Source organism: Falco cherrug, chromosome 2 (assembly GCF_023634085.1).
Source record: "Falco cherrug isolate bFalChe1 chromosome 2, bFalChe1.pri, whole genome shotgun sequence".
In the NCBI taxonomy this organism is placed as follows: Eukaryota; Metazoa; Chordata; class Aves; order Falconiformes; family Falconidae; genus Falco; species Falco cherrug.
Window position 1 is genome coordinate 91,196,894 of NC_073698.1, and position 24,211 is coordinate 91,221,104.

Sequence of the window (24,211 nt, forward strand, 5' to 3'; positions counted from 1 at the left end):
TAATTTTAAAATATTTTGTCATGTCGTTCATTTCAAATTCTGGTAAGAAAAATGGCAAAAACCAGAAACAAAGGGTAGGAGGTTTCCTCCTCGGTGACGTCATTGGCCTGACATGCTCCTTCCCCAGTATTTCCTCCTGTAATAACCTTTTGCAGCTAAGCAAAATCGATCCCCTTTGTAGGGCTTGTATGGGAAAGTGGCAAGTACAAAAACTTCCAAAACCCTGTCCTCGGAATTTGCACCAGAATGGGGCAGGGAGGGGAAACAGGTGTAGGAAGAGTGATGAACTGCCTGCTTTCCCTGCCTGTGTGGTTTTGCCTGTGCTGCAGAAATGAGAGCAGGGTTGTTGGACGTAAGAGAGGGTATGCCAGGTCAGACCTGAAGGCTCTGTTTGGTGGGGATCCCATCTGTAGTGCACTTGCCTGCACTTGCCCAGAGGTGGATATAAGAAGCTGAGCACACAGTGATGTTTATCCCAAGCATCAATGAGCCTGTTACAGCTCCCCAGCACCCTGTATGTGTAGCAAGAGATTCCTCTAATGGTGAGAGAAAGGCTACCTCCAAGTATTTGGTCATAATACATACCACTCCTAGTTCTGCTCACTGAGCTGGTCCTTCAAGCTTAAACTGTCTAAAGCCTTTTGGAAGCCAAGGCAGGCCCAGGCCTGGCTCCTTTCCCTTTCCTTTTCTCCTTCCCCCAGGTTGAGGAACCTGAGAAAAGGCTGTGTGGGCAGGAGGACAGGAGAGGATGCTTGCTTGAGGATGGATTAGACCTAGTGAGAGGAAAAATCCAGGAGCCTCTGAAGGAGGGGAAGGTACATAACAATAAACTGTAGGACAGGGGAGGATGAGGGAAGAAGGAAACTGGGAAAAGGAGACACCACCACCACCACCTCCTGCTTCCCTTCATGGTTATTTGTTATTTGTATTCCCTCATTTGCTGAATTCCACTTGAGTTCTACTAAAGGGTATGCCAACCCCCACCCAGCTCTTCTGATGAGCCTCTCAAACCCTGTATGCATAGTAGCAGTGGAGTCTGAGTACTGAGTAGTCTGAGTAAGGATGGTAATGAAGTTGCAGCTCCGTGGGCATGGCAAATTACTCACTGCTGCTGAGTCATTCTGGACATTTGAGGCCTTCTTTACTGGAAGAGCTTTGAACCTCTATTTCCCACACCTGAGATGAGGGGCGACAGTGCCATGGTCAGTGAGCCAGCATACTGCAGCATGTCTTCAGTTTTTCTCCTTTTAACACTGGTTAACACTGGGCGGGGACTGGGAGCACCCATTTTACCAGTTCATCAGGTGTATGAAGTGCCAAGTAGGAAGATTTTCTTCCTTGCTGTCTGCCTTATTGGTTGTACTTTATATCTTCCTTAAGTCTTTTTTCCCTGCTTTTTAACACAGCTGAAGGCAGTGCATATTTGTGATAAAAACAGAATATATAAATCTCTCTCTAGAAAATATTGTTGCACCTGTAAGAGTTTGAGAGATGAATGGCTCTTAACAAATTATGGGGACTTGTTGGCTTCCTACATCAGAACATCTTCTGCTTGAATGTTTTGCATGCAGAGGACATCTCAAAAAGGAGGTGGCTAAAGTTCAGTTTTTTATGCTTGCGTTTGTCCCTCCCACCTCTACAGTGCCAGTCAAGAGATCGTGGTTTGAAAGTCTGTGTTGATGGCAGTGGATGTGTTCTGGCAGAGTTCTTCTCTGGGGCAGCTGGAGCTTGTGGCAGAGCACGGTGGGAGTGTGTCCCATTCCTCAGACAGGAACTGAATAAGTGTGTCTGAAAATTGTTCTGTGTATATTGACTTCACCTTCCTTATCCGTAGAGGTCTTCAGTAGCACTGCCCTTCCTCCATATTACTTTTGAAGTTGTTATTTCCTTTAGTAAAAGCAGCCTCTGAGCCTTGAGGAAAGAAGTGTATTGTTGTTTCACAGACGCTATTAAAAAGTTGCTTTAAACTTTTTCTTAACTTAAGTAAGTAGCCAGTGGCTTTAGGACTAGATAAAAGTGAAGCTAGTCCTCATTCCGTTAAAATAATTTTTTCTCTTTCACCATCTTGAACTTCCATGTAACTTGGAAATACCTTGCAAATAAATGTCTAGCTGTACACCAGGGTATTGGGAAGTCTGTAGAAGCTGTGTTCTACTGCCCTTGTATTCTGTAAGACAATACAAACACACTTGTACAGGCTGTGTCAAGGATACTAGTGCAAATAAGAGTAATAACATTCATCTAGTCAAAGGTCCAGTTTTAATAAAACCATCAGATTTTGTTAAAAAAGAAATTGATAAAATTAGTACTGATCCTACCAATATACTGTTATTTAAATGACTTACTACTGGTAGGCAGCATCAAGTCTAATCCAGCACTCAGACTTGAAAGATTAATGTAGCAGCTGCTAAATGGAAAAAGAGTATCCTGCAGCATTGGAGAGATTATTTTGGTGCACATGGACTATTTGTTACATGTGTAAGAAGTATGCACTTAAGAGGGTGAAAAACTCTCAAGATATAACAGTGTTAATTACTTTCTATATTATAATTCACAGTTAATTACTTTTTGAATTATAATACATGGAAAGAATAATTGCTTTCCAAACGTATTTTGGCAGTTTGTATGCTGAGTGGAATTCACTTGCACAAGTAATACAGAAATTTTGCTGCAAGCTGTGTGATAGATGTGAGAAGAATTTAGTCCTTACTACAACACTGACTGTCCTCTGCTCCCCTCCCCCCCCATTACTTGCTGCTGCAGCTCCCCATATACCTTAACACAGAGACTTCATTTGTCCTGTGTTGTTCTTTGATGCACGCACCCTTAATACACATGCATAATTGTAATTGGTTGAGAGTAGAAAATGGATTCTATTCAGAATGGTAGTTACATTTAAAAATACTGTATTGCTTTTTAATACATTCTTTAAATAGAAAATAACAGAACTCTGGTTGCTATGTGGAAGAGCCACTCGAAAGATGAAGGCAACTGATAATATTGAGAAACAGCGAGCTATTTAGATAGCTACTGACAAATATATAAACTGAAGAGGAAGATTTTTTGGGCTCTTTCAGAAGTTTGTATTGTAGGTATAAGGTAGATTGGTTCTGAATTGTTCGTGCAAATTATTTTAAGTTACAATACTTGTAAAATTAATTTTTTCCTTGTTTTCACATCTGTGTCATGCTTTATGTAGAGAAAAGGAAACTACTTCAGTCAGATTACTTGTATTCTCACTACTGGTTTTCAGGTTTGTTTGGCTTGTTTGGTTTGGTTTTCTTTGCTTGGTTTTTTTAATTCAGACAATGCAAACATTTGTTCTGTTGCTTAGTCTGAGGAAAACCTGGATGAATAAGTATGGATTTTGGAAAGGAACATAGATACTAGCAATAGATAGCACTTTTTTTATGGTTTTACTTGTTCTTAATTTAACCTACATGTAAAGCTTGTACATTATAGTTTTTTGTGGAAGCTCACAATATATCTTCAGTGCAGAGATTATTTCCTCTATTTATAGCTGTTAAGAGTTCCCAAATGAGGATCACGTGGATAGTTTGATACATTTTTGAGAAGGTGCTTCATCTATAGTATAGACAGGAAGGGGTTTGTGCATTGTTTGCTGATGAAGGAATGCTTTGTCTTGTTGAGTTTCTGTCACAGACCAGATTATTAATGTATGAGTTGTTTATGCTGTGCTTCCATGTGTCTTACTATTTTCTTTAGCCTTTTAGTTTTGTGCTAACTTAAAATCTTTTTTTTAAATAACTATCCTTTCGTCATGAAAAATGGCCTTCATATTGTTCTTTATCTAAGCTATATCTGCAGGGTTTCATGAGGTTTAATAATTACTTTCTTCAGTGCTTTAATGGAAGGCTCTTTGCAAATGAAAATGAACCAACCTCTCCACATCATGTAATTAAGATTTCAACCTCAGATTGTAGGTAGCATGGGCTTTCAAAGATGTATGAAAAATAATATTTTCTTTAATCTATTTCATCATGCATTTTATTCTTAAATCAACACTCCTATAGTAGGTGGTATAACTGTATTCTGTGGTTTGCAGACTACAGCATATTGCTGGTCCTTGCTTCAAGCAGCATTAAAAACCACTCCAAACATAAATCACCTAGATAATTGAAACTTGACTGCTTTCATCTTATCTTCTTTGATTCATGTGTAACAGTATTCATTAGATATGGAAAGAAATATTCCATATAAGTGTATGCTTTAATGAGAAAAAAACGGGAGGGTGGTTTTTCCTTTGTAAAGAGTGTGGGTAGAAAGGTATATTGGGGCAAGGTGCTTAGTTAGAAGGAAATAATGAAAAGAAGCAGACTGCAGAGAAGAACTGGTGATGAAGTAAGAGGTGAGGTTTGGAAAGAGTAAGTACAGAAAAGGGACTGAAACAATTAAATTAATGTTGGGAGTTGGGAAGTTAAAAGCAAGAAGTATGAACTTGAAATGCAAAGCCAGCACGCAGAGGTTTTAAATGTGAAAATTGCATCATCAGGTAGTAAAAGAAGGAAAACAGACTGTAGCAAACTAAGTCGCAGAGGGGTGAATCTGGAAGATTGCTTTCTTGTCACACCCAATGTATGGAAAATAAACGATAGGGTATCCAAAACTGTGAGGTTTTTCTGTGCTGTTGCAGAAGAGGCTGTGCCTGAACTTTGTGGTGCTTCATGTGTTTGCTCTTTAGGGAGAAAAAGGAGGAGGATGGAGGCAAAGCATGCATTTGTGAGCCTGCCTGGACACTGATGGCACTGACTAGACAGAAGGGGGAGGAAGGGCAGGGAAGCAGCTGCCTGATTTCAGTGGTCTTTGAATGATGTTACCTGATAGACCGTGAACTACAGTCACAGAAGGGAGACAAAACTGAAGTGAGAGCTCAAAACACATGACTGCAAGATCATAGTCTTGGACAAGGCAGCAGAAATTGTAACAGCAGGGTGGGTCACCTGGCTGAGAGGCAACAGGGACAGAAGAGGTGAGAATGATAGAAAGGGTGTGTGAGAATTGCCTTTTTTCACTCTTTGTATACAGGGTGATGATACAAAATTCTTTATGGTACAAGTGATTTGTAATAAAGTTAAGAGAGCTTAAAGATAAAAGGTAGTGGCTTTCTGTTGAAATTCATGGATAATTGGTAGCAGCGTTGGGTGAATTGGAAAAAATGAGGTCAGAAATAAATTGCTGGAAGTCATGGTAGTAGAAGAGATTCTTCAAAGATGTAGAAGAGACAAAAGTATGTTGCAGATAACCAGAAGATGATGAGAGGGCATCTGGCATGGTAGAAAGCCAGTGACCATAGACGAAGCCCCAGGAAGGTAACAGTTTACAGGTACATGCATAAAAGTTCCAGGCATGATAGTTATGGAGGTGCCTGATGTTAAAGTCTGATCTGAATGAGCTCCATCAGAGATCATGGGCTCGACATCAGTGTGGAGACTGAAGGAGACATGCTTCAACAAAGAATGACATTTTGGGTAAAATATCTCAGGGAAGAGGAACAGGAAACCTAGACCGAAGTCATGAATCAGTGACAGACAGTAGTCTGGCCAAGAGATACAGGAGAGTTTTCCGTGCAGTTGATCTGAGCTACCAAAAGATACTGGAGACAGAGCAGGGGGTGGATAGAAATTGAAGGGGATGTGATGTAATCACAGAAGCCTGCAGGCTCAAGAGTTTGAAGTGGATAGAGTTCTGTACTAGACCAGAAGGACATAGCTAAGCCAGTAAGTAGTAAGACCAAAAATACTAGTAGTATCAAAGGGCTAAAAACCATTGGGGCAGGAGTTGGAGTCAGCAAGAGTAGACTTATCTTTCATGGTAGGGTTTGGGTGCTAAAATGTAAGGGTGAAGAGATTGCCAGATGTGAATGAGGTACTGGGAGAAGGAAAGGAAGAGGGGGTGGTAGGTGATGGAACAGCGGGTGGGGAGGAATCTGATTTTACCTGCTTGAAAGGAGGAAAAGAAAAGGTGCAGATATCATTGTTGCAACAATAAACCACTGAGAAACTAGCAGAGAGAGAAGGTGGGAACAAAACTGAGTGGAGGTCTTTAAGTGAGAGTTAGGAGGTGGTAGGAAGGGAATAAGGCAACCATATGTAGCTGTAAGGTAAAGGTTGAGCAGGATTTGGGGAGGGGAAAGAAATCTTCTTGTTATTGCCCATCTGAAAATCCTAACTCATCAAGCCATGGAGAAAAATGTGGAAGTGGAGGGGTAAAAAAGTAAATCTCAAAACAGCGTGATCTGGGCATGCACTAAAAAATACTGCGGGTGGGGTGTTGGGGTTCAGAAGCTCTGAAACGCCTAGACTGTGAGTAACGTAGTGGAAGAAAGGAGGGAGTTTTTTTAAAAATAAATAAATAAATTAGGCATCCTGCAAAGTAACCTACTTTGGATTTGAAGTGATCATGTATCTCTGTGGCTAGGAGGAGCCAGTGGCATTACAGCAATTTAGCTGCGCTCAGAAAGGCATGGAAAAAAATCCTGAGGTCTGCATAGACAAGAAGGAGTTAATGCTTGTCGAGCATTATTCTTATACAAATTAAGTCCAGAGCACAGCAGCAGCCTCACCAGCAGGAGCAGATGCTAGTCAGTGATGCAACCTGTGTTATTTACTTAGGCCTCTGTAGTGACCTCAGTGGCTTGCAGACAAAGGATACACATATCTGGAGGTAGGTAGCATGCTGATACTTTCTTTATTCAATCCTTTTTGTTTTATCGAAAACAAGCTTCTGTAATCATCTTGCATGGAGCAACAGGGGAACTGTGTATTTTTAGCATGGCTTCAGAAGGAGGGGGAAAAAAAAGCCCCCAAAGAACTGATTCAGATTTGGTTTCTGTTTTTGTACCAATATAACCAGGAACGTTTAGAAGCCATGATGCGTCGGTCCCTTGAACGCAGCCTGCAGCTGGAACAGAAGCAGAAGCCATGGTCGTGGGGAGGAGCACTGGCTGCAGGCTCAGGAGGGAGAGATGGTAAGTGAAACAGGCTGCCTGCATTGCAGATCTTGGAAGTGCAAAATGCATGAGGTTGTAGAGATAGTAAGGGTGATGCATGTTATAGTCAGGGTGGTGCTGTAGGGGCTACTGCCTTGGGGCGTGAATAAATGCTTTGTAATTGCTTGCCAGGCTTCCTCTCTCTAATACCTTCTGGGGAGAAAGGTCACTACTAACTGAAGAACGCAGATCATTTTAATAGAGTAACTAGAATCTGTTTGGAGGATGCTAAATGCTAAAATTAAATTTATGCTCTCTCTCCCTTAGTCTCTTCCCCCACATTATCTTCCCACACACACAGTCAGAAAATTTAATATTCACCAAAGGACTGAGTGCTGCCTAAGACTTGCAAAAGTTGATCTGTTTTTGTTTGGTACTTTAAAAGCCTGACAGGAATGTCATAGATGACTATGCAGCGTGTGCAGTTTAAAATAGTTTTTTTCCCCCCCACATACTTTTTGTTGCTGCTCTTTTTTTGATTTGGCTTCAGAACAAACTCTTTTTATTACATAATCAGTCATGTACTGCTTTTATATTTCAAAAATACGCATGTTTTCTGTTTTAAATCATATAATTTATTTAAATTTGTCAGGTTTGAATAAACTGATGTTACAGGGAAAGATATCTGTGTTTGGGTGATGATGAAATATGACAGTTCCTCTCTTTTAAACAATGTGTAGATATACTTAACTCTAAAAAGGCAAACTGTTTCACATCATAGTTTTCACGGTATGCCATCAAAAAAAGCCAGGAAATGAAATATATATGATAATAAAAGAAGTCTTTTATACTTTGAGAAAGAAACCAGTTTGTCGTTGTGATGCAGCTTATGCTTAATTCCAGCTCCCCCAGCTTAATCAGTAATTTCTTTCACCTCTTTTTGCTCTGATTTCTCTGCTGTGTAGGTGAATCAGAAAATAGCCCACGCCCTGTTCTAGGTTTAGCTGCCAACACCCTTCCTTCAGACCCTGTGACCTCTACTGCTCCAGCTGATTCCTTCAATGGTATTTCAGAGAATCACAATACCATCGTGTCTCGTTTATAACTGTTCTAATCACTGTAATCCATCCACTGATCTTGTCCTTCCTAACCACTGTTTTCTTATTATTTCAGTCTGGTACTCTACGGCGTTACCCTTAGTGATGTAGAGCAAATGTCTTTTTAATTTCCTTTTAATTTTGCAGTGCATGCCTCGCATTCCAGCACAGTAGAGGCATTTCATGGTTTTCTCACCAACTGTAGACTTCTTCACTCAGATTCTCATCTCTGTTAATTCTGCAGGTGCTCTGTGTTTGTGTGTGTCTGTAAACATAATTACGCATATATTTAACAGCTCTAATGGACATGCACAGGTGCAGGTGCTGTTGGAAAAAATTTTGGTTGCACAGTAGGAGAAAACGTGTTATGAAGACAATGTTTCATCAAAACAGTCCTCTCGAGGGCCTTTTACTGCAATATTTTAAGAATAAGCAAATTTGGTATAAACAGCCATGCTATGTTTTCAGCCTCCTGAAGTGGATTTCAGCCAAGCTGGTATTTGTAACAAACTCAAGTAGTAGACTTCATTTAGGCAGTTGTGGGTTTTTTTCTTTTTATATTGTTCAGTTATCTTTTTAAAAAGTAGTAATTATTATTCCCATAAAAGGACTGTAAAGTAGAGATGTCCTCCAAAATTAAGAATGGATTGTATACATGGATTTCTAATTTTCGTTGCAAATGTACTTGGCATTTTGAAAACGTAATGCAGCCTTGTGCTTTTAGAGCTAGGTACCTTCTCTCCCCTCCAAAAGAGGAGCTAGGCTTGGATATTACTCCTGCAGAATGCACAGTAAATGTTGTTCTACCCACAACCGCACAGATGGAGGCAAGTCTTGCAGACTCCACTGAGGCAACATTTCGATGGATATAATAGGGAATGCAGTAACTTAGGGGCTGCAGAATTAGGGCCACATACGTGTCCTGGCTGAAAATCTTTTTGGTTTTAAAGAAATTAAAACCAAATTTAAAGGATAAAGCATCTATGCTTTTAGCTTCTGAGCATCATGCAATGATCATCATATACTAGTATGCCGTAGTAATACTGGAGTAACATTTTTCTGTCATTCAGTTGAATAATTGGGGAGGTAGGAAATAGGTATTGTGCTCAAATAGACTTTGTCAGACAGTATTTCAGAAGAAAAGTGAAAAAAACACTTGGGATAGTGCCAAAAAGCTTTTTTTCTTTTTTTTTTTTTAAATAAAAAATATTCTCGAGAAAAAAAAAAAAGCCAAATGGCTGGTGCCAGATCAGTCATTAAAACAGTGAGTTCTCATTGTGTGAACACACAAATGCTGGTTGTTTCATTTTTATATTAGAATAATATTGGAGGTCTATCCCAGCTCTTCCAGACTGAAAGTAGAGGGAAGGGGGAATGCAGATGAGGAGTTCAGAGTTGTCATGTGTGCAGTTTGGTTTTTTTAGGTAACTTTCTGCTTGTGCTGATACTGATTATCTTGTATCAGAATGGCTTCACTTACACATAATTATTTGCCTGTGGCAGTATAAAAGATAGGCTGTCGTAAAACTGGATTGTTGTATCACAAGCAGAAAAGTTGCATCCCCAAAGCATGTCTTATAAAACGCTGGTCCTCCGGCAGTCAGAAGGAGCTTATCTCATGCCTTATTCAGTGTTATGATCCGTGGCCACCATGGCAAGGGCCACGAGTACAAATGAGAGGTTAATTCTGGGATTTTATCAACACTGTGATATGAATACAGATATCTTCAATGCGTCTCTCTGCAGCACGTGACAAACTTTCAGCTTCTACAACGAATCTGCCAAAGCAAATGGAATCGCCAATCAGTAAGCACCTCTCCTCCTCCACAGTGGCAATAACACATTCCCCCGACACAGGCAAGTGAATATGCTGGTCTCCTACCAGCATAAACTCTCCTTCTGCTTAAAGCACTTTATGTCCATACAGCTATGTAACTTGCTTATGTCTATTATTCAAAAGAACTCAAATATTTGAGGGGTAGTAAGTTAATATGATAAAATAGTTCTGCAGCATATCCCAAGACTGTGCTGGCTTGCTGGAGATCCTGGTCCAGCAACAAAAGCTGTGGGTTGTTTTTTTAGTGATTCTTTTTCAATTTTTGATACTCCAGCAAAGAGGATTGTAATTACGTGCTGCAACTGCAGTAATTTCGTATAACTGTACAGCTTTAGATCTTCTAGCCAAATAAGGAAACACAAGTAAACCAAACACGTGGCTTGACAATAGATGTGCGATGTACCGTGGGCAGAAATACATCTGGGAGACTTCAGTCTGGTGACCAGAGTTGTAGAGCCCTTTAATTTGATTTGAAACTCAGATCCATGAGAGGCTCAGCAAAAGATGATCATCTTGTGGGATTAGTGGTTACTAATCCCACTGTGAACTCTTTGGATTTTTTTGTTTGTTTTGTGTGTCTTTTCTTCCCTCCCCCCCCCCCCCTACTTCCCCCCCTTTTTTTAAACCCTAATGAGAAAAAAAAAATGTATTGACTGAAATAAGTGATAATGAAGGGTTGTTTCTAGAATGAAAAGAGAAGGTAAATTTACTTTCATTTCTGAATTCCTTAATGAAAACTCATCAATAGCTTTGAGGTTATTATGATGGATTGCTATATAGATGTGCATGTAGTAGGAATATCTATAAATATCATATCTTACCGGTTGACACTTAGATTTATGAAGTAGGAAGGAATGCAGGCATGTTGTATAAATAAGACTTATATAATGCCATGAGACTGCAAATTTTAAACGCGGTCCCAGTATGGTTGGCACGTTGATGAGTAGCTGCGCTGTTATATCAAGTGTTTTACCTTTTCGGCTGGGAAAGAAGGCAAACCTTTTTCGTGCTGAGTCATGAAAGCAACCATTTTGCAGAATGGAATATGCCTCTATGTGAGAACAAAATGCAACATGGTCTTAACCTTACTAATTGTACAGGTGGGAAAATAGTTTAAAATTATGGAGACACTAGAAACCTTTATTTTTCAGAGGGGAGTGAAAATTATATTAAAGTACTTTAAATCTCAAACACTTCAAGATTTTTTCAATTCATTTAATCATTTCATCATTTTATTTGTTATTTTAATGTAATATTGTTTTATTTCTTTGCATTTTCAATTTTATTTTATTTGCTTCCATACCTCAGCTCACCGCATGCATCTTAGTCCAATGGAAAACTCTATTGTTTCTCGACTGCTGACTCCCACACAGTCATCTTTAGCCAGATGCAGAAGTGCTTTAGTGCTTTCTGAGCAGTACAATAATTCAGGTAAAAATGTAAATTACTCACTTTGAAACTGTCAAGGTATCTTTTTGGTTGCATTTGAGTAGTTGCTGAAAGAAACAAGAGTACTATGAACCAAATGACAATTTACCTGATAGTACAAAATCAAAAATGAACTAAGCTATGCATGATAGCAGTATATTTAAAAGCTTGAAAAAACACATTATCTTGTCTGTCTTGTTCTGAATGTCTTTTGGAAAAGAGCACTGGTTTTTTAAAAACACAATTTGAATGAACAAAATCACTAAAACCTAAGCAAATGGAAAAGTAAATACATTAATTTAAGAAACAGTCTTTTAGACCAGTGTGTGACACCTCTCAGAGGCTTTATTTGATATATTAATGTCATCCCCTTTCATACCCAGTAATATGTAGAGCAGAAATCCCAGTGCACCATTTGAGCCTTAATTATTTTTACCAGAGTTCCAGTTCTTTGCTGTTAAATTACTTTTTTGCCTTTAACTGTGTGACTGTATGCGTATTTCTATATATGCATGTGTGTATGTACACATTTAAAATGAATACTTCTCAGAGGAAAAAAACAGACACTGATAGGAAGGTGTCAGTTCCAGAAATTACTGATCTTTAAGGGATGATAGTTAACGGTTCCTATCTGTAAATGGCAGTCTAGTAAAACCCTTATTTTGCAAACATCTACGAAAGTAATGTTTCCAGTTCTGCTAATACTTAGGCAAGTGCCTGACTTCATACAGTAGTTTACACTTATAAAGCTATACCTGGCCATGGGAAACAAGGACAAAAGTTTTAACAGCTGTTTTTACTTCTATTAAAAGCAAAAAAAACCCCAACAACATCCGCACCCACCATACACCCAAATGCCTGTCATTTTTTCAGGATAAAACTAGTCAGACAGAAAAAGTCAGGTCATCTTTAGGATGAGTGTTTTCATGCACCATAGTTGAAATAAGCTCACATCCTGCATCTGTGCTTTTAATACAAAGCTATTTAAAAATGAATTGCGAAGGAAGCCTACTTGCCTTTGTGCATTACTGCTTTGTTGCAGTGCATAGGGACATTGATACAAAATGGCTCTAAAATTACTTCTCTTGTTTCTACATTAAAAGCCGCATCTGTCAGAAACAGAAATGTTGTCATGTAGTACTTGGCCCATGAGAAAATTCCCAGTTTACTTGCTGCTCAGGGATCAACTATGGCTAAGATTGAAGAAAAGCCAACTTGGAATTATATCATTTTATTCTACTTAAAATTTTGAGGTGAATTGCTGGGGCCACCTACAGATGTTGTTTTCCATGTTGTATTTGATATTGAAGAAATCAATAGGGACTTCCTTTGTCCTTACCCACTCATCTTGTTTGGAAACTCCCAGCTTTCTCTCTCTTTTCATCACAGGATCTTTAAAGTAGCTTGCTGGCTTGTCGGACAGCAGAGTAAAATTTGGCCTGCAAACTGCTTTTTCCCAGAGCTGAAACAAGACTGCTGATACTGGGAACATCTGGCTGAAGCAGTGTCCTGTTGTCACTGCCTCACCAGGCAATCGGGCTGTAGCACAGGTTGCAAACAGCATCAGTACTCAGAGTGGCCATTGATGGTTTTGTCAGTAATTGCCAGCAAAAGGATTGAGGGAGATCTCCCATTTGTCATGTACTTCTCTCCATAGAAGTAGCTTTCTGAATAGGGAAGAGGGCTCTTCCTTTTCAAGAGCTTATACTGTGCCTCATGTCATTATGTTTGGGTCAAAATTGCTCTGCCTCTGTACTTTCTGTAAGCTTAGAAATGAGGAGCTGCAATTTAAAACTCTCTCTAGGGCAGTGCATTGTTATTGTCACTCTGAGTCAAGATACTCAGTCAAACAGTTGTTATTGGACACATAAAAGAAAAACTTTATTACAGCTGAAGTAAAAATACTTATCTGAATTAACATTTAACTTTCTAAACATTTTTTCTTAATATTCAGTGAACTTTTGCCAACTTGCTGGGAAGTCAGTTAAAGAATACACAGGTCCAGTTAAAAGTATGAAAAAAGGCTTTACAACAAATTGTATTGGACTGCCCCCAACAACAACAAAAAAATTAGAAATATTAATTCCTTTCCATTTGAGCATAATTACTGCTTTTCCAAAGTCAATATCCATCTTGTCTTCAGTTGAACAAGATTGGAAACACACTGTCACATGATTACAGTTAGTGCCTGTCTTATTAATAAAGTATATAATCTGGTGATTGTTCTGTTATGTACGTGGAAGTTTGATCTTAGAAGGCGATATGAACAAAACCAGTAAAATATCCCATTTAAAAAAAAATCCTGTTCATATTGCAAATAAAGAAAAAATACCCCAAAAGAGTTGCCCCGTAAGCTGTAATGAATGTGTTGCATTCAAACTGATGTCTACCACAAATAAAAATAACTGAAATATCTACAGCAGCATTTAGTAGGTTTGGGGTTGGGGTTTCTTTTATTTTTAAATTAAATGTTATTTTGAAAAGCAATAAAGATATTTAGGAGCCTTTGTCATGTTTAGACTTTTTTTTAAAAAAAGTCCCTACGCTTCTGTAACCTTTCCTGTTTTGCAATATTTGTTCAAAAGACACCCAACTAGAATTATTTGGTTGCTCTTCTTATCCTATGCAAAGGAAGCAGGACTTTTCTTCCTGACAAAGAATCACAGTCGTAGTCAGGTGGTTCAAAAAGGTATATGAGTAAGAGAGCAATGTTTTAGAGATAATTTTTTTAAAAATCCTATTAAAAGTTACTTTCAGTTGAGGCATCTTTAGTAAACGTGGGACTGTGTTGAATGTGTTATATAATGTGATTTTTTAAAATACTTCTTAAAAAATCTTTAAAACTACCTTTGAACATATAACGTAAAAGTGTGCTGTTTTCTCCTCTCCTTTACTTCCTCTGTGTTCCCTTTTGCTCTTGTTACTGTACTATAACTCTTTAGTATTCCATATCTGTCCTCGTGTAGCACCAGCTAGTCCTCTTAAATCTCCCTACAAGCCTTCCCCCACCCGAAGCACTGACAGAAAGAAGGCAACTTCACCCTCTGCTTCCAATGCCATGAAAGGGGCAGCCGCAGCTGAAGTTACTCAGGTGGGTTTGCAATGGTTTTGATTTCACTTCTGGGTAAACTGATGCAGCTTCTGGTTGTTTATCTTTCCCTTTACATTCAACACAGTGCTGCTCCTGTTTTAAGAAACAGCAGTAAGAAAGTAAGCCTTGCGTGCATCTGTTGCTTTCGTGCTCCTGTTGAGTATTATTTTAATATCTTTCTCCTGGGAATCGATGTTGAGCCCTGGTATTTGTAACAGCTGCACCTTTATTTTCAGGGAACTGACATTTCTGGCACTGAAGTGTATGTTTCTGGACTTGCCTGTAACTTCTGGGAATGGGGATGACAAATAGGATCTCTCTACTGAGTATGACTATCCAGTCTTGCCAGCTAATTAGCAAGCTTCACATATTTTGGAAACTTGCCAAGTGTATTGACAATGCCTCTGTTTTATACCAATTGCTTAACTCTTTCTGTGGATATGTTTAATGCTGTTTGCTTGTAAAATGTATTATTGATCCACTGTAGCTTCCAGAAAACCAAAGGCAAGTCATTCACCTTCACTGAGTCTGCACAATGTAAGGCATGTATTAAAAAAAAAAATCTATTCTAGGGCTGTAAAATTCACATAAAGTCCTGTGTCTTGTAACAGTTAATAGTAGTGGGATTCACGCCACCTAAATTAGATGCAAGTGAGAGAACCAAAGTTGGGAGCTAAAGATTAGTGTAGTGTCTGTCTTAGGTGTGAGTCACAGTGTTATATCCAGCAGCATTTCTGCAAGATGCCCGGGCGCACTAATGATCTTGTCTAAGAGGTGTTGTAGGAGCATGTAAATGAATTTGAAAACTCCACCCAGTGCTGCCATGCATCTCCAGAACTCTTGGAGAGGCTCTGATGTGGTGTTACTTACCTGCAACTTGTATACTGTGTCCATGCAAGACATGGGAGGGTGGGTGTTGTGTCTGTAAAATAGAAAACTATTGCACCTCAGTTGTGAGTTGGTGTTTTGAAATGTATCTTAAATTCAGGTTACACAAATCTGTTTATATGCCATCTTGTTAATAAAACAATCGAATATATTTTTGATGTGTTGGCCCTAATTATGGAAACTAAAAGGAACTCTGCTTCTAGACTGAGAAGATAAAGAAAGAGAAGCGACCTGCAACACCTGGTTCACCGTCTGGTCCGGGATCTCCTCTAAGAAGGTCTGATTCTCCTGCTGCCATGTCCAGAAGATCTGCATCACCTGCGACACCTAAGTATGCCTTTCTTATTAGTGGTCTAATATGCTGTGAGCTTCTTCTTACATATAAAGGAAACATAGATTCTTGAGGAACTTCCTTTGAAGTGTTGTATAAAATCTAGTTAATTTTAGTTGTACGTATACACATATACGGGGGGCGGGGGGGAGAGATGAACAGATACAATGTATGTAAGATTGTGTTAGTGCTCACTAGTGTCACTCCTTTGCTTTTTCTGTCTTTTGAAATTATTATGGTACATCTTGTAGTTCACAAGAAATTTTATTTAACATTTATTTTTAAATATGCTTTTGTTTTATTTGGTTTTAAAGAAATTCTGCCTAATGTGAAGAAATGCACAGAACATGAATGCTAACTAGAAATGCCAGAATGTAAAATGTGTATTTCATATTGGCATGACATCTGGTTTCATAAATATACTTAACTGTGCGTCATCTAAACAATTGGGTTTAATCTTTGCTTATCTGCAGACCTCTGTGGGTTTGTTGCTTTTTGTTGTGGGTTTTTTTTCATGCAGAGTTGTGGACCTATAGCATATTTGGGTTTACTAGCAGTTGAGTGGCTTTTCTTAGTTTTCTTTTGCAGACGCTGAAAACTGTAGTCTGTGTACCACAGCTTGCAACTCAAAAGTCTAAGCAAATGTGTCTTCAGCTTCCTTCGAACAGGTTATTAAGTCTGGCTCAAATGCAGAAGTGTGCTAAAGTAGTCATGGTCTACAGTAGTTGTCTTTGTTTCGGTGTTTTTTTTTTTCCCCCTAGACCCTGTTTAGGGGTCCCATGGGTCTTGAAAATTATCTCCTTTTGTCTGATTTTATTTATTTATGTATTTATTTTAAATCTGAACCTGGTCATATTCTGAACCAGTCTTGATCCCCTTTGTCATGCATTTCTCACGCATCAAAAACTAGCTGGTGTTCCTTTTCTGTTTCAGCTGTGAGTGCATAGCCCTTTAATGGAAGATGATTTGGTGTGTGAATTGATTAGACAAAATACAGGAAACCATCCAACTTTGGCTATTCTTTCTGTTTTAGACATCCCTTGGCATGCCACTGGGAAATTGCAATTCTTGGTTGATATTATAGGACTACAAATTCTCAGATTTTCAATATTATATACGTATAATGTCACCAGATTCTGAACTACATACATTTTGTGAAGAATGGGATGTTAATGTGAATGTCTGTGAAGATATGAAATGTTAAGGGCAATCAGCTTTTTTTTATTACAGTTTTGAGTGGATCGTTGTCTAGTGGCACTTCAAAATGTACAGAGAAAAGTTTGAGCTATAAAAATGTATATTGTTCCGTAAATACTGATATTCCCTGTTCAGTATGCATCTTTCAGTTCACTCAGCCAGAATAAAAGACATACCAAGAGTTAAGGAAAATGATTGGTGGAAATGGATTGCTGAGAGTGAAGCGCTTCTTGATGGACAGACATTGAAAAGGTTGATAAGCTCAGCACAGAGACATTTGGGGGAAAAAAAGAAAAAGCTTTTGTGAAACAAACAGATGTTTAGTGCTTTATGAAAAAAGTATGACCAGTCTTCATTTGTAGCACTAATTTCAATAAAAGGTTAGGCAAAGATGGGGACTTCTTTCCCAGAGGGGCAAAGTGCGAGAACCTTCTTAGACTAAAATGTTTTCATGCCTATAAGTAATACAAACAACTGTTTTTAAAGGAAGAGGCAGATGCTACATGGAGGAATTAAGAAGCCTGCTGGTGGGTTTCTCTGTGATTCTGAGCCACAGTAGTTATCCTTTTTTTTTCCACCTCTTCCTCATGAGAATCTGATTCTGGCCACTGCTAGAAATGTATTACAGATCATTTAATGATAACATGGCCCAATTAGAACACTTTCCTTGGCTTTATGGGAGATACAGTAAATAGAGTTTAAGTCCATGTTTATTAGTGATAGCAGAAAGATGGTTCTGCTTCAGCACTCTCAAAAATTCTGCTCAAAATTTGAAATAAAAAAAGGCATCCTGATCACCATATTATATTATTATATAAAGATACCAATTTCTTCATACAACTCAAATGCCAGATAACAGTCTGGCTGGTCAGTGAATTTAAATATAGGCAGTCAGGCTTTTAGAATCTTTAGATTTAAATGAAAGATACCCTTTCATTTAAAATTAACTGTGGAATTTAAGCATGATTTTAATGTGACTAAATATGTAGGCAAATATTTATTCTCCTTGCAAACCTGACAATCTCTTACAAGTTTAATCTTTCTCCTTCCAGCACACCATATGGCCAAAAAAATACCCTGGAAGATATAAGAGTACATATTGTACAGCACTAGTAGTTAGCGAACCTGCATAACACCTTAGCTTTGAAAAATGTTAAGGAAAGAGTAAAGTATGGCTGGTGATTTAGATGATAATTAGCTGTATGCATTTTTCTTAAAAGTGTTCGACTTGATGGTCACTTTTGCTTGGTACTGTTCTAGTTACTAGTTCTTCACAGTCATCATCTTGGTTTGTGAGTAGTAGTTGCTTCTTGTCTTTATATGTTATTTCATTATGTATTAATTAAAAAGCTCTTTTTATCATGGTAAGCTGAAACAGGCTCAGACAAAACAATAAAACTTCAGTGTAAAGACAGTGATTGATGGCAGAACAGATTCACAGCTATTACATAAAAATATACAAAAGTTTGAAGGTGCAGATTTTACTAAGAAAGCAAAAAAGATCAGCCCAAAAACTTAATGTCCAAGACAAAATGAGTGAACAAATATGAACCTAAAAAGGAGAGAAGGGGGGAAAAAATATATTAAGCAATAATTAAAAGCAAGGAAGGAATTTGGAGCTTGAAGGTACTTGAAAAAATAAATAAATCAAGAAACATCACACAAAAAAGAAACCCAAAATGATTGCTTTGAATCCAGTGTGGATTGCTTTGAATCCAGTGTGGATCAGGTGACAAAGATGAAAATTAATGTATTAAAGAGCTAACTAAGATAATTGAGGTATTATCTTTTCTTTTTATAGTTGCTATTGGATACTGATTGTGCAAGGTGTTTCTGTTCTTCAGATATTTCATAAGATCAATAGTACCAGGTTTTTTGGTAAATTTTTTTGATGTTTTGTCTTGAAAAATCTATACGTTAGTCAGTTTATTCTTGCAGTATCCCTCAGAGAATAGGTAAGTGTCCGATCTTATAGATTGGCAAAGCAATAAAGCCTGTGTCCTTCACATGTCTTTGGGTAAATAGTCCCTTAGAAATCAATGGGACCTGACTGAATCAAGTAAATAGGATTTAGTTTTAAGTGTCTTTAGACAAGCCATATGGTAAGATAGTGAATAAAAATGGAAAAGCTCTGACAAACTTCTGTGTTAAATTATTTTGCCAAAGCATTACCTCATATGAGGAGGAGGAAGGGGCAAATGCGAAGGGAAAAAGGACTGCAGTGCTGCTGGTGGGTGGTAGGTCTTATTTCATTTCCAGGTCCCAGTCTGTGTCACTGTCCTTTGCTTACAGTTTCACTAACTGAACCTGTAACTTAGTGGTTCTTTTGGGTGACATCCCACTGCAGCCATTGGGACACACTTTGACACCACAAATGCTTGTGCTTAATCAAATTACAGAATACCGATGAAATAAGAACCTGGAATAGTACAAAAAAGCCCAAACTTTTAAAAGTTTTAAAAATTACATATTAGAAATGCACCTGCTATGCGGTTAGTTCCTCACAGAAGCAGCTTCTGTGTCCTGCAGTGACCTAGTTTTAGATTTTGATATGTGCTACATTTACTACTCTTGATCGTTGTTTTGCCTTGGAAAGATAAACAATGGGTAGAATGTTGGATCAAGACTATTTTGACGTGGGTTTTTTAGCAGCTAGCTAGAGAATGGACCAATTCAAGATTTTTGAAAACATCTGTAATAATGCAGCTATCAAAATAACTATTCTATAGATCTATGCTTAGTTTATGCTCTTTTAAGAAATGTAGAAGAACAATGAATCTGTCTCTGGCTAGAGAAGATCAGGAGTGAGTGAAAGAAAACAGCTTTTGAGAAGTTCTCACAGATAGCAAAAATGTCAGAACCCAGGAACAGCTTGTGATCAGAGCAATCTCAGAAAGCAGGCTTGGGAGCTTGCAACTCCTTGGTGTGGTTTCAGCAGAGCTTTCGTCAAATTAGTAGGGAGATAGGAAAAAAAAATGCAGCTCTGGCATTGCTGCCCATTTCTGACTTAGCCTTCTGAACTGCTGTAACCAACGACCTGTCATGTACCAGGCTTTTCAAGAAAGCATGCTGTTCTCTCCCTTCCTGGTTATGGACAGAATTGGATATGACCTCTGATTCATGTGCTACCTATACTTTATTTTCTCTGCTTAGCAACGGTAAGCTCAGAACTCCTCTTGTGCTCTTCCTGAGACATTCTTCTGCAGTATTATTCTGCAGTGTGGGCTACCCCTCTTAAATAAGAGCTACTGTAATTTAATAAGGACCAGTGGATCCTTAGACCTGATAGAGGTTCCTGCAGTGCATGTAGGGGTCATGATGGGAATGGCTTCTTACAAGCTGCTGCCCCGTGTCAACACAGAGCAGTTAAGTGAGAAAACGAAGACCTCCTCGAGAAAAGACTATGCTTCCTGTACTTCTGTATTCTCCTGTAAATTCTAGTGACTTAGAAGAGTAAACTTTCAGACAACCAACATGCTACCACTTCTTGGATTTTGGCAATTTGTCACGTTAATTCTGTGCTAGATTAACTCATCAGGCACACTTCCCATGTTCTTTCCAGGGTTTCATTATATCCCTTTCCTTTTCTCCCAAGGCAAAAATAAAACGTTTTTTAAACCTAAACAGACTTCTGTGAAAGTGTTTATACATTTTCCCTTAATAATACCATTTTTCTGTCTTCACAATCAAGTTTGGCCCTTTCTGGTGAAAAGTAACATCGTTTAAATACTATTAGAAGGAAGTTTTTTTCCAGTAAAAAATCTGCCTGTGTCTGGGAATGTTGAAGATGCTAAGTTGACAATATCTTTTTAAATACAAGGGAGAAAACACTGTTCATTTAATACTTCATACTGGCATCCAATTTTAAATTTGTGGAAAAACCCCCACCTTATTCCTGATGGGCTTTCTCAGCTTTTCACTCCTTGCACTGCACTGTTGTTGGCCTTGCAGTAATCAGTCTTTTATATGCATCTCCCTTTTAGTTGCTTTAAAAGAATCAAAGCCATATTTATTTCTTGTTCTTTTGGGCAAAGAGCTGTAAGAAGAAAAATTCTGTGGGTCTAAAAGTTCAAAGATGCATTACTGAAATAATACGTTCAGCCCATATTTCTCATTCAACAGGTAAGTTGCACAGCCAGTCTGCTGTAATTCCTATGCAGTGCAAGATATATGTAGGTAGCTCTCATGACTAGACTCCTTCCTGCCAACCTCTTTAATTTGATTGTCATGTCTTCATTAGAGAACAGTTAATTCTGTGCTAGTACTGAAAATGACTCAGCCTTAGTTATTAACCTATTTTGCTCCTCCTATCACAAGCAATTAAATAAAAAGTGTTGTGAGGAATGTGTGGTGAAGTTGGAAATGTAAACCAAAGACAGCAAGAAGGGACTATGCTTTGAAGAAGTGTCTGATTAGCAGGAAGCATACTCTGTGCTGCAGAGGAGCATAACAAAAAGGTTGTTCGCTTTTTATTTACACATTATGTTTTTCTGAAATGCTGTAATGATGAGGCACAAACGAGACGTATGTAGGCGAGGCCTTGAAATCTCTGTCTTTAGGAGGGCCTGGGAATCCATGTATATCTTAAAGATAAAACTAAAGACAGTGCTAAAACCAGATTTGGTCAACACCAACCAATCTCATTGGCTTCTCCCACTGCTGTTTTTTGTAAGAGCTGGAAACAGACTTGCCTGTCCACATCTTCCAAAGCCTGCTTCTGTCAGGGAGCAGCTGGAGCAGGCTGCCCTGCAAGGCAGGGCGAGCCAGGAGCTGTGGGTGGCAGCAGGGCATACAAGGATAGGGACCTCACCCACAGGACCCCATCCCATTAGCAGACAAAAGAAGTGACCAGGGCAGGCCTGGTGATGGTGGCTAGGGTCAGCCAGGAGTCCAGTGGTAGCCAGCAAATGTCTTACTGAGGCAGGTCCGAGGACAAGCCAGGCCATTAGGTGAGGATCAGCAGGTTAGGAGGCCAAGAATGGGCTTACCTACAGCTTAGTTCAGGCAAGGACCAAGGGCAAGAACCTGAGCTGACAGGGAGCTCCTGGGCCTGCAGGCAGAGGATACCTGAGGTGAACTTCAAATGTAGTTGGGTGCTACTGTTTGACCAGCCCAGGGGCTTTTGGAGTCTGTGGTGGCTCTTCAGTGTAAGTATGGGTGGTGCAATACTCTGCAGTCATCCCCTCCCCACAAACTGGGTGGTTCTGAACAAGCTTACTGTATTCTGGTGTCTCAGTCTCTTTCAAATGCAGCATAATATAGTGGAAGAGAACCCTTTTGTCTCCAGAGTTCATGAATTGGTGGGGAGTTGAAAGAAGTTTAATTTTTGTCTGCTCTGTAATGCAAATCTTGTTCTGGTTATAATAGTCTTGCCACACAATTCTGTAGTTAGATCTATACAGAACCTGCCACTCCAGTCCATTGATTGTCAACCATTGTCCATGTTTTTCATGCTTGTGGTCTGCCAGAATGTGTGTGTAGTCCAGAAAACATGTTATAGTTTATGAAACTCTCTATGAAAGAAGTGATGAGGAGTAATACCATTATATCATAATTGCATATCTGTAAGGAAAATTAAAACTACATGTGTAACATTCACTTCAATGTAAGGTTATTTATTCTAATGGGAGTCACATAAATCGTTGTTTTAAGATTGTAGTCTCTTTATTTCCATACAACTTAGTCACACAGCCCAGGCTATCTTGATGTTACGAGTATTTAGTGCTAGTTACTGGTATTAGGTAAATAATGGTGTTTGTGTGTAGTTTTATGTTTCCTGGTAATCTGTTCTTTAACGTGCACCTTTTTTCAGTGAATATCAACTATCTTTACCCTTCTGCTTTCCTGACTTCAAGTTTATTATTACACCTGAAGTATTGCAACAGCCAAATGAGCAATTAGCTGCATTGCCACTGTGCATTGCCATCAATGCAGCTGTGTAAAAAGGTTGCAGGGGCTGAGTTTTGAGCCTTGAGTCTGTTATGTTGGTGCTGATTAAAGCAATAACTGAAACAGGGGAGCTGACTGTACGATGGTTTGGTCAGTTCTGTCTCTTTCTGTGGCACCCAGCTTTACCTTAGTATTTAGTAGTTTTTGGTGCTATTTTGGAAAATCAGATACTATTAGGAAAAGACTGTGTTTGACAAGGTGGTATTCAGATAAAGGCAGCACACTGCAACTCATCACTTCTGCAGACAGAAAGCAGCCATAGCTTTGCTTTAAATGTTGAGAAGGACTATTGAATACAGTGATACTGACAAAATTGTTATGAAATGGCCATTACTGAAATAATTGGTTTAGGTAGTCTGTGATACCGTATCTCTTGCCTACAACTCTGACAGCATTATTGGTCGTCTTAAATGAGAATTTTCTGTAGTCACTTGCGATTGCATGCCAGTTCCCTGCATTTCAGGTTCTGATTGCTTGCTATCCAGGTGGTTTCTATGCAGTGTAGTCCAAAACAGCTGATACTCCTGTGTAGCCAGAGACAAGAAAGGGGAATGATGTATGTGAAGATGGAGTTTGATTCTAAGCTGTGTAACATATGGCCTGTTTTGATTTTTGTTTTCCCTCATCAGGACAGTTGCAAAGGCTTATCCTCAGTCTCCTAAAAACACCAAACAATATCCAGCTTCTCCTGTGAAGCATCGTGCCACTTCCAATCTCAACCAGAAAACTCCTAAAAAGAAAGCAGACAAGGAGAAAGAAAATGTCAGTCATCAAAAATCTTCAGGAGCACGCACTGATGAGGCAGGCCAGGTGGCTTCTGAGAAGCATGTGCCTTCTGCAGGAAAGACTGATAATAGTGAAGGTGAATCTTACTGTGAGAATATATTGCAAATATCGTGGGTCCCTAAGGCTTTTAAACAGTGATGACCTGTTCTTTTCATGAAGCTGCTCAGTCATAGGCTTATGAGAATGTGTAAAGGTACATAATGGAACCAGTAAATGTATAGTTTTCACCAGGGTTACCCATGTGTGAAAACTGCTTGTTAATGAGGATGTGCAAATGCTGCAATCTGGGGATGCTGTTATCTATCCCATATTCTATCTCTGATAATGCCAAGGTATGCTTTTGAAAGGCAAAGGTGTCATACCAGTGTGAACCAGGCCCATTTCAGCCTCTCTGCGAGCGTGGAAGTGCTGGTCACTCTCTTTGTTTCCTGCCTAACTTTCAACCCTTGGTCATCTTTCAGGGAAGATTACAGCAGGAACAACTGATGCAGAAGAAGCTTCAAAAATTCTAGCTGAAAAAAGACGACAGGCACGTCTGCAGAAAGAACAAGAAGAAAGGGAGAGACAGGAAAGAGATGAACGGGAGAGGTATCTTTGTAGATTTGTTAAAGTTATTACCTAATAGTTTAACCTGTATCATTGAAGAGGCTTGAAAATG

The 24,211-nt window shown here is 38.9% G+C and overlaps 1 protein-coding gene across 9 annotated transcripts in view; it reads left to right on the forward strand.

Moving 5' to 3' along the window:
* The window catches only part of MAP7D2 (MAP7 domain containing 2), an 84,815-nt gene that overhangs the window by 51,824 nt on the left and 8,780 nt on the right, over positions 1 to 24,211 (forward strand). For 2 of the 9 annotated variants that reach the window (XM_055703103.1, XM_055703104.1), the window contains exons 4-11: positions 6,874 to 6,988; positions 7,915 to 8,013; positions 9,793 to 9,903; positions 11,192 to 11,314; positions 14,254 to 14,402; positions 15,494 to 15,621; positions 23,397 to 23,629; positions 24,015 to 24,141. In XM_055703103.1, the coding sequence (XP_055559078.1) occupies positions 6,874 to 6,988; positions 7,915 to 8,013; positions 9,793 to 9,903; positions 11,192 to 11,314; positions 14,254 to 14,402; positions 15,494 to 15,621; positions 23,397 to 23,629; positions 24,015 to 24,141 (1,085 nt within the window). Of the gene's footprint in view, positions 1 to 6,443; positions 6,685 to 6,873; positions 6,989 to 7,914; positions 8,014 to 9,792; positions 9,904 to 11,191; positions 11,315 to 14,253; positions 14,403 to 15,493; positions 15,622 to 23,396; positions 23,630 to 24,014; positions 24,142 to 24,211 lie in introns of those variants that run through there. The other 7 variants (XM_055703110.1, XM_055703105.1, XM_055703106.1 and 4 more) reach the window with 7 other exon arrangements.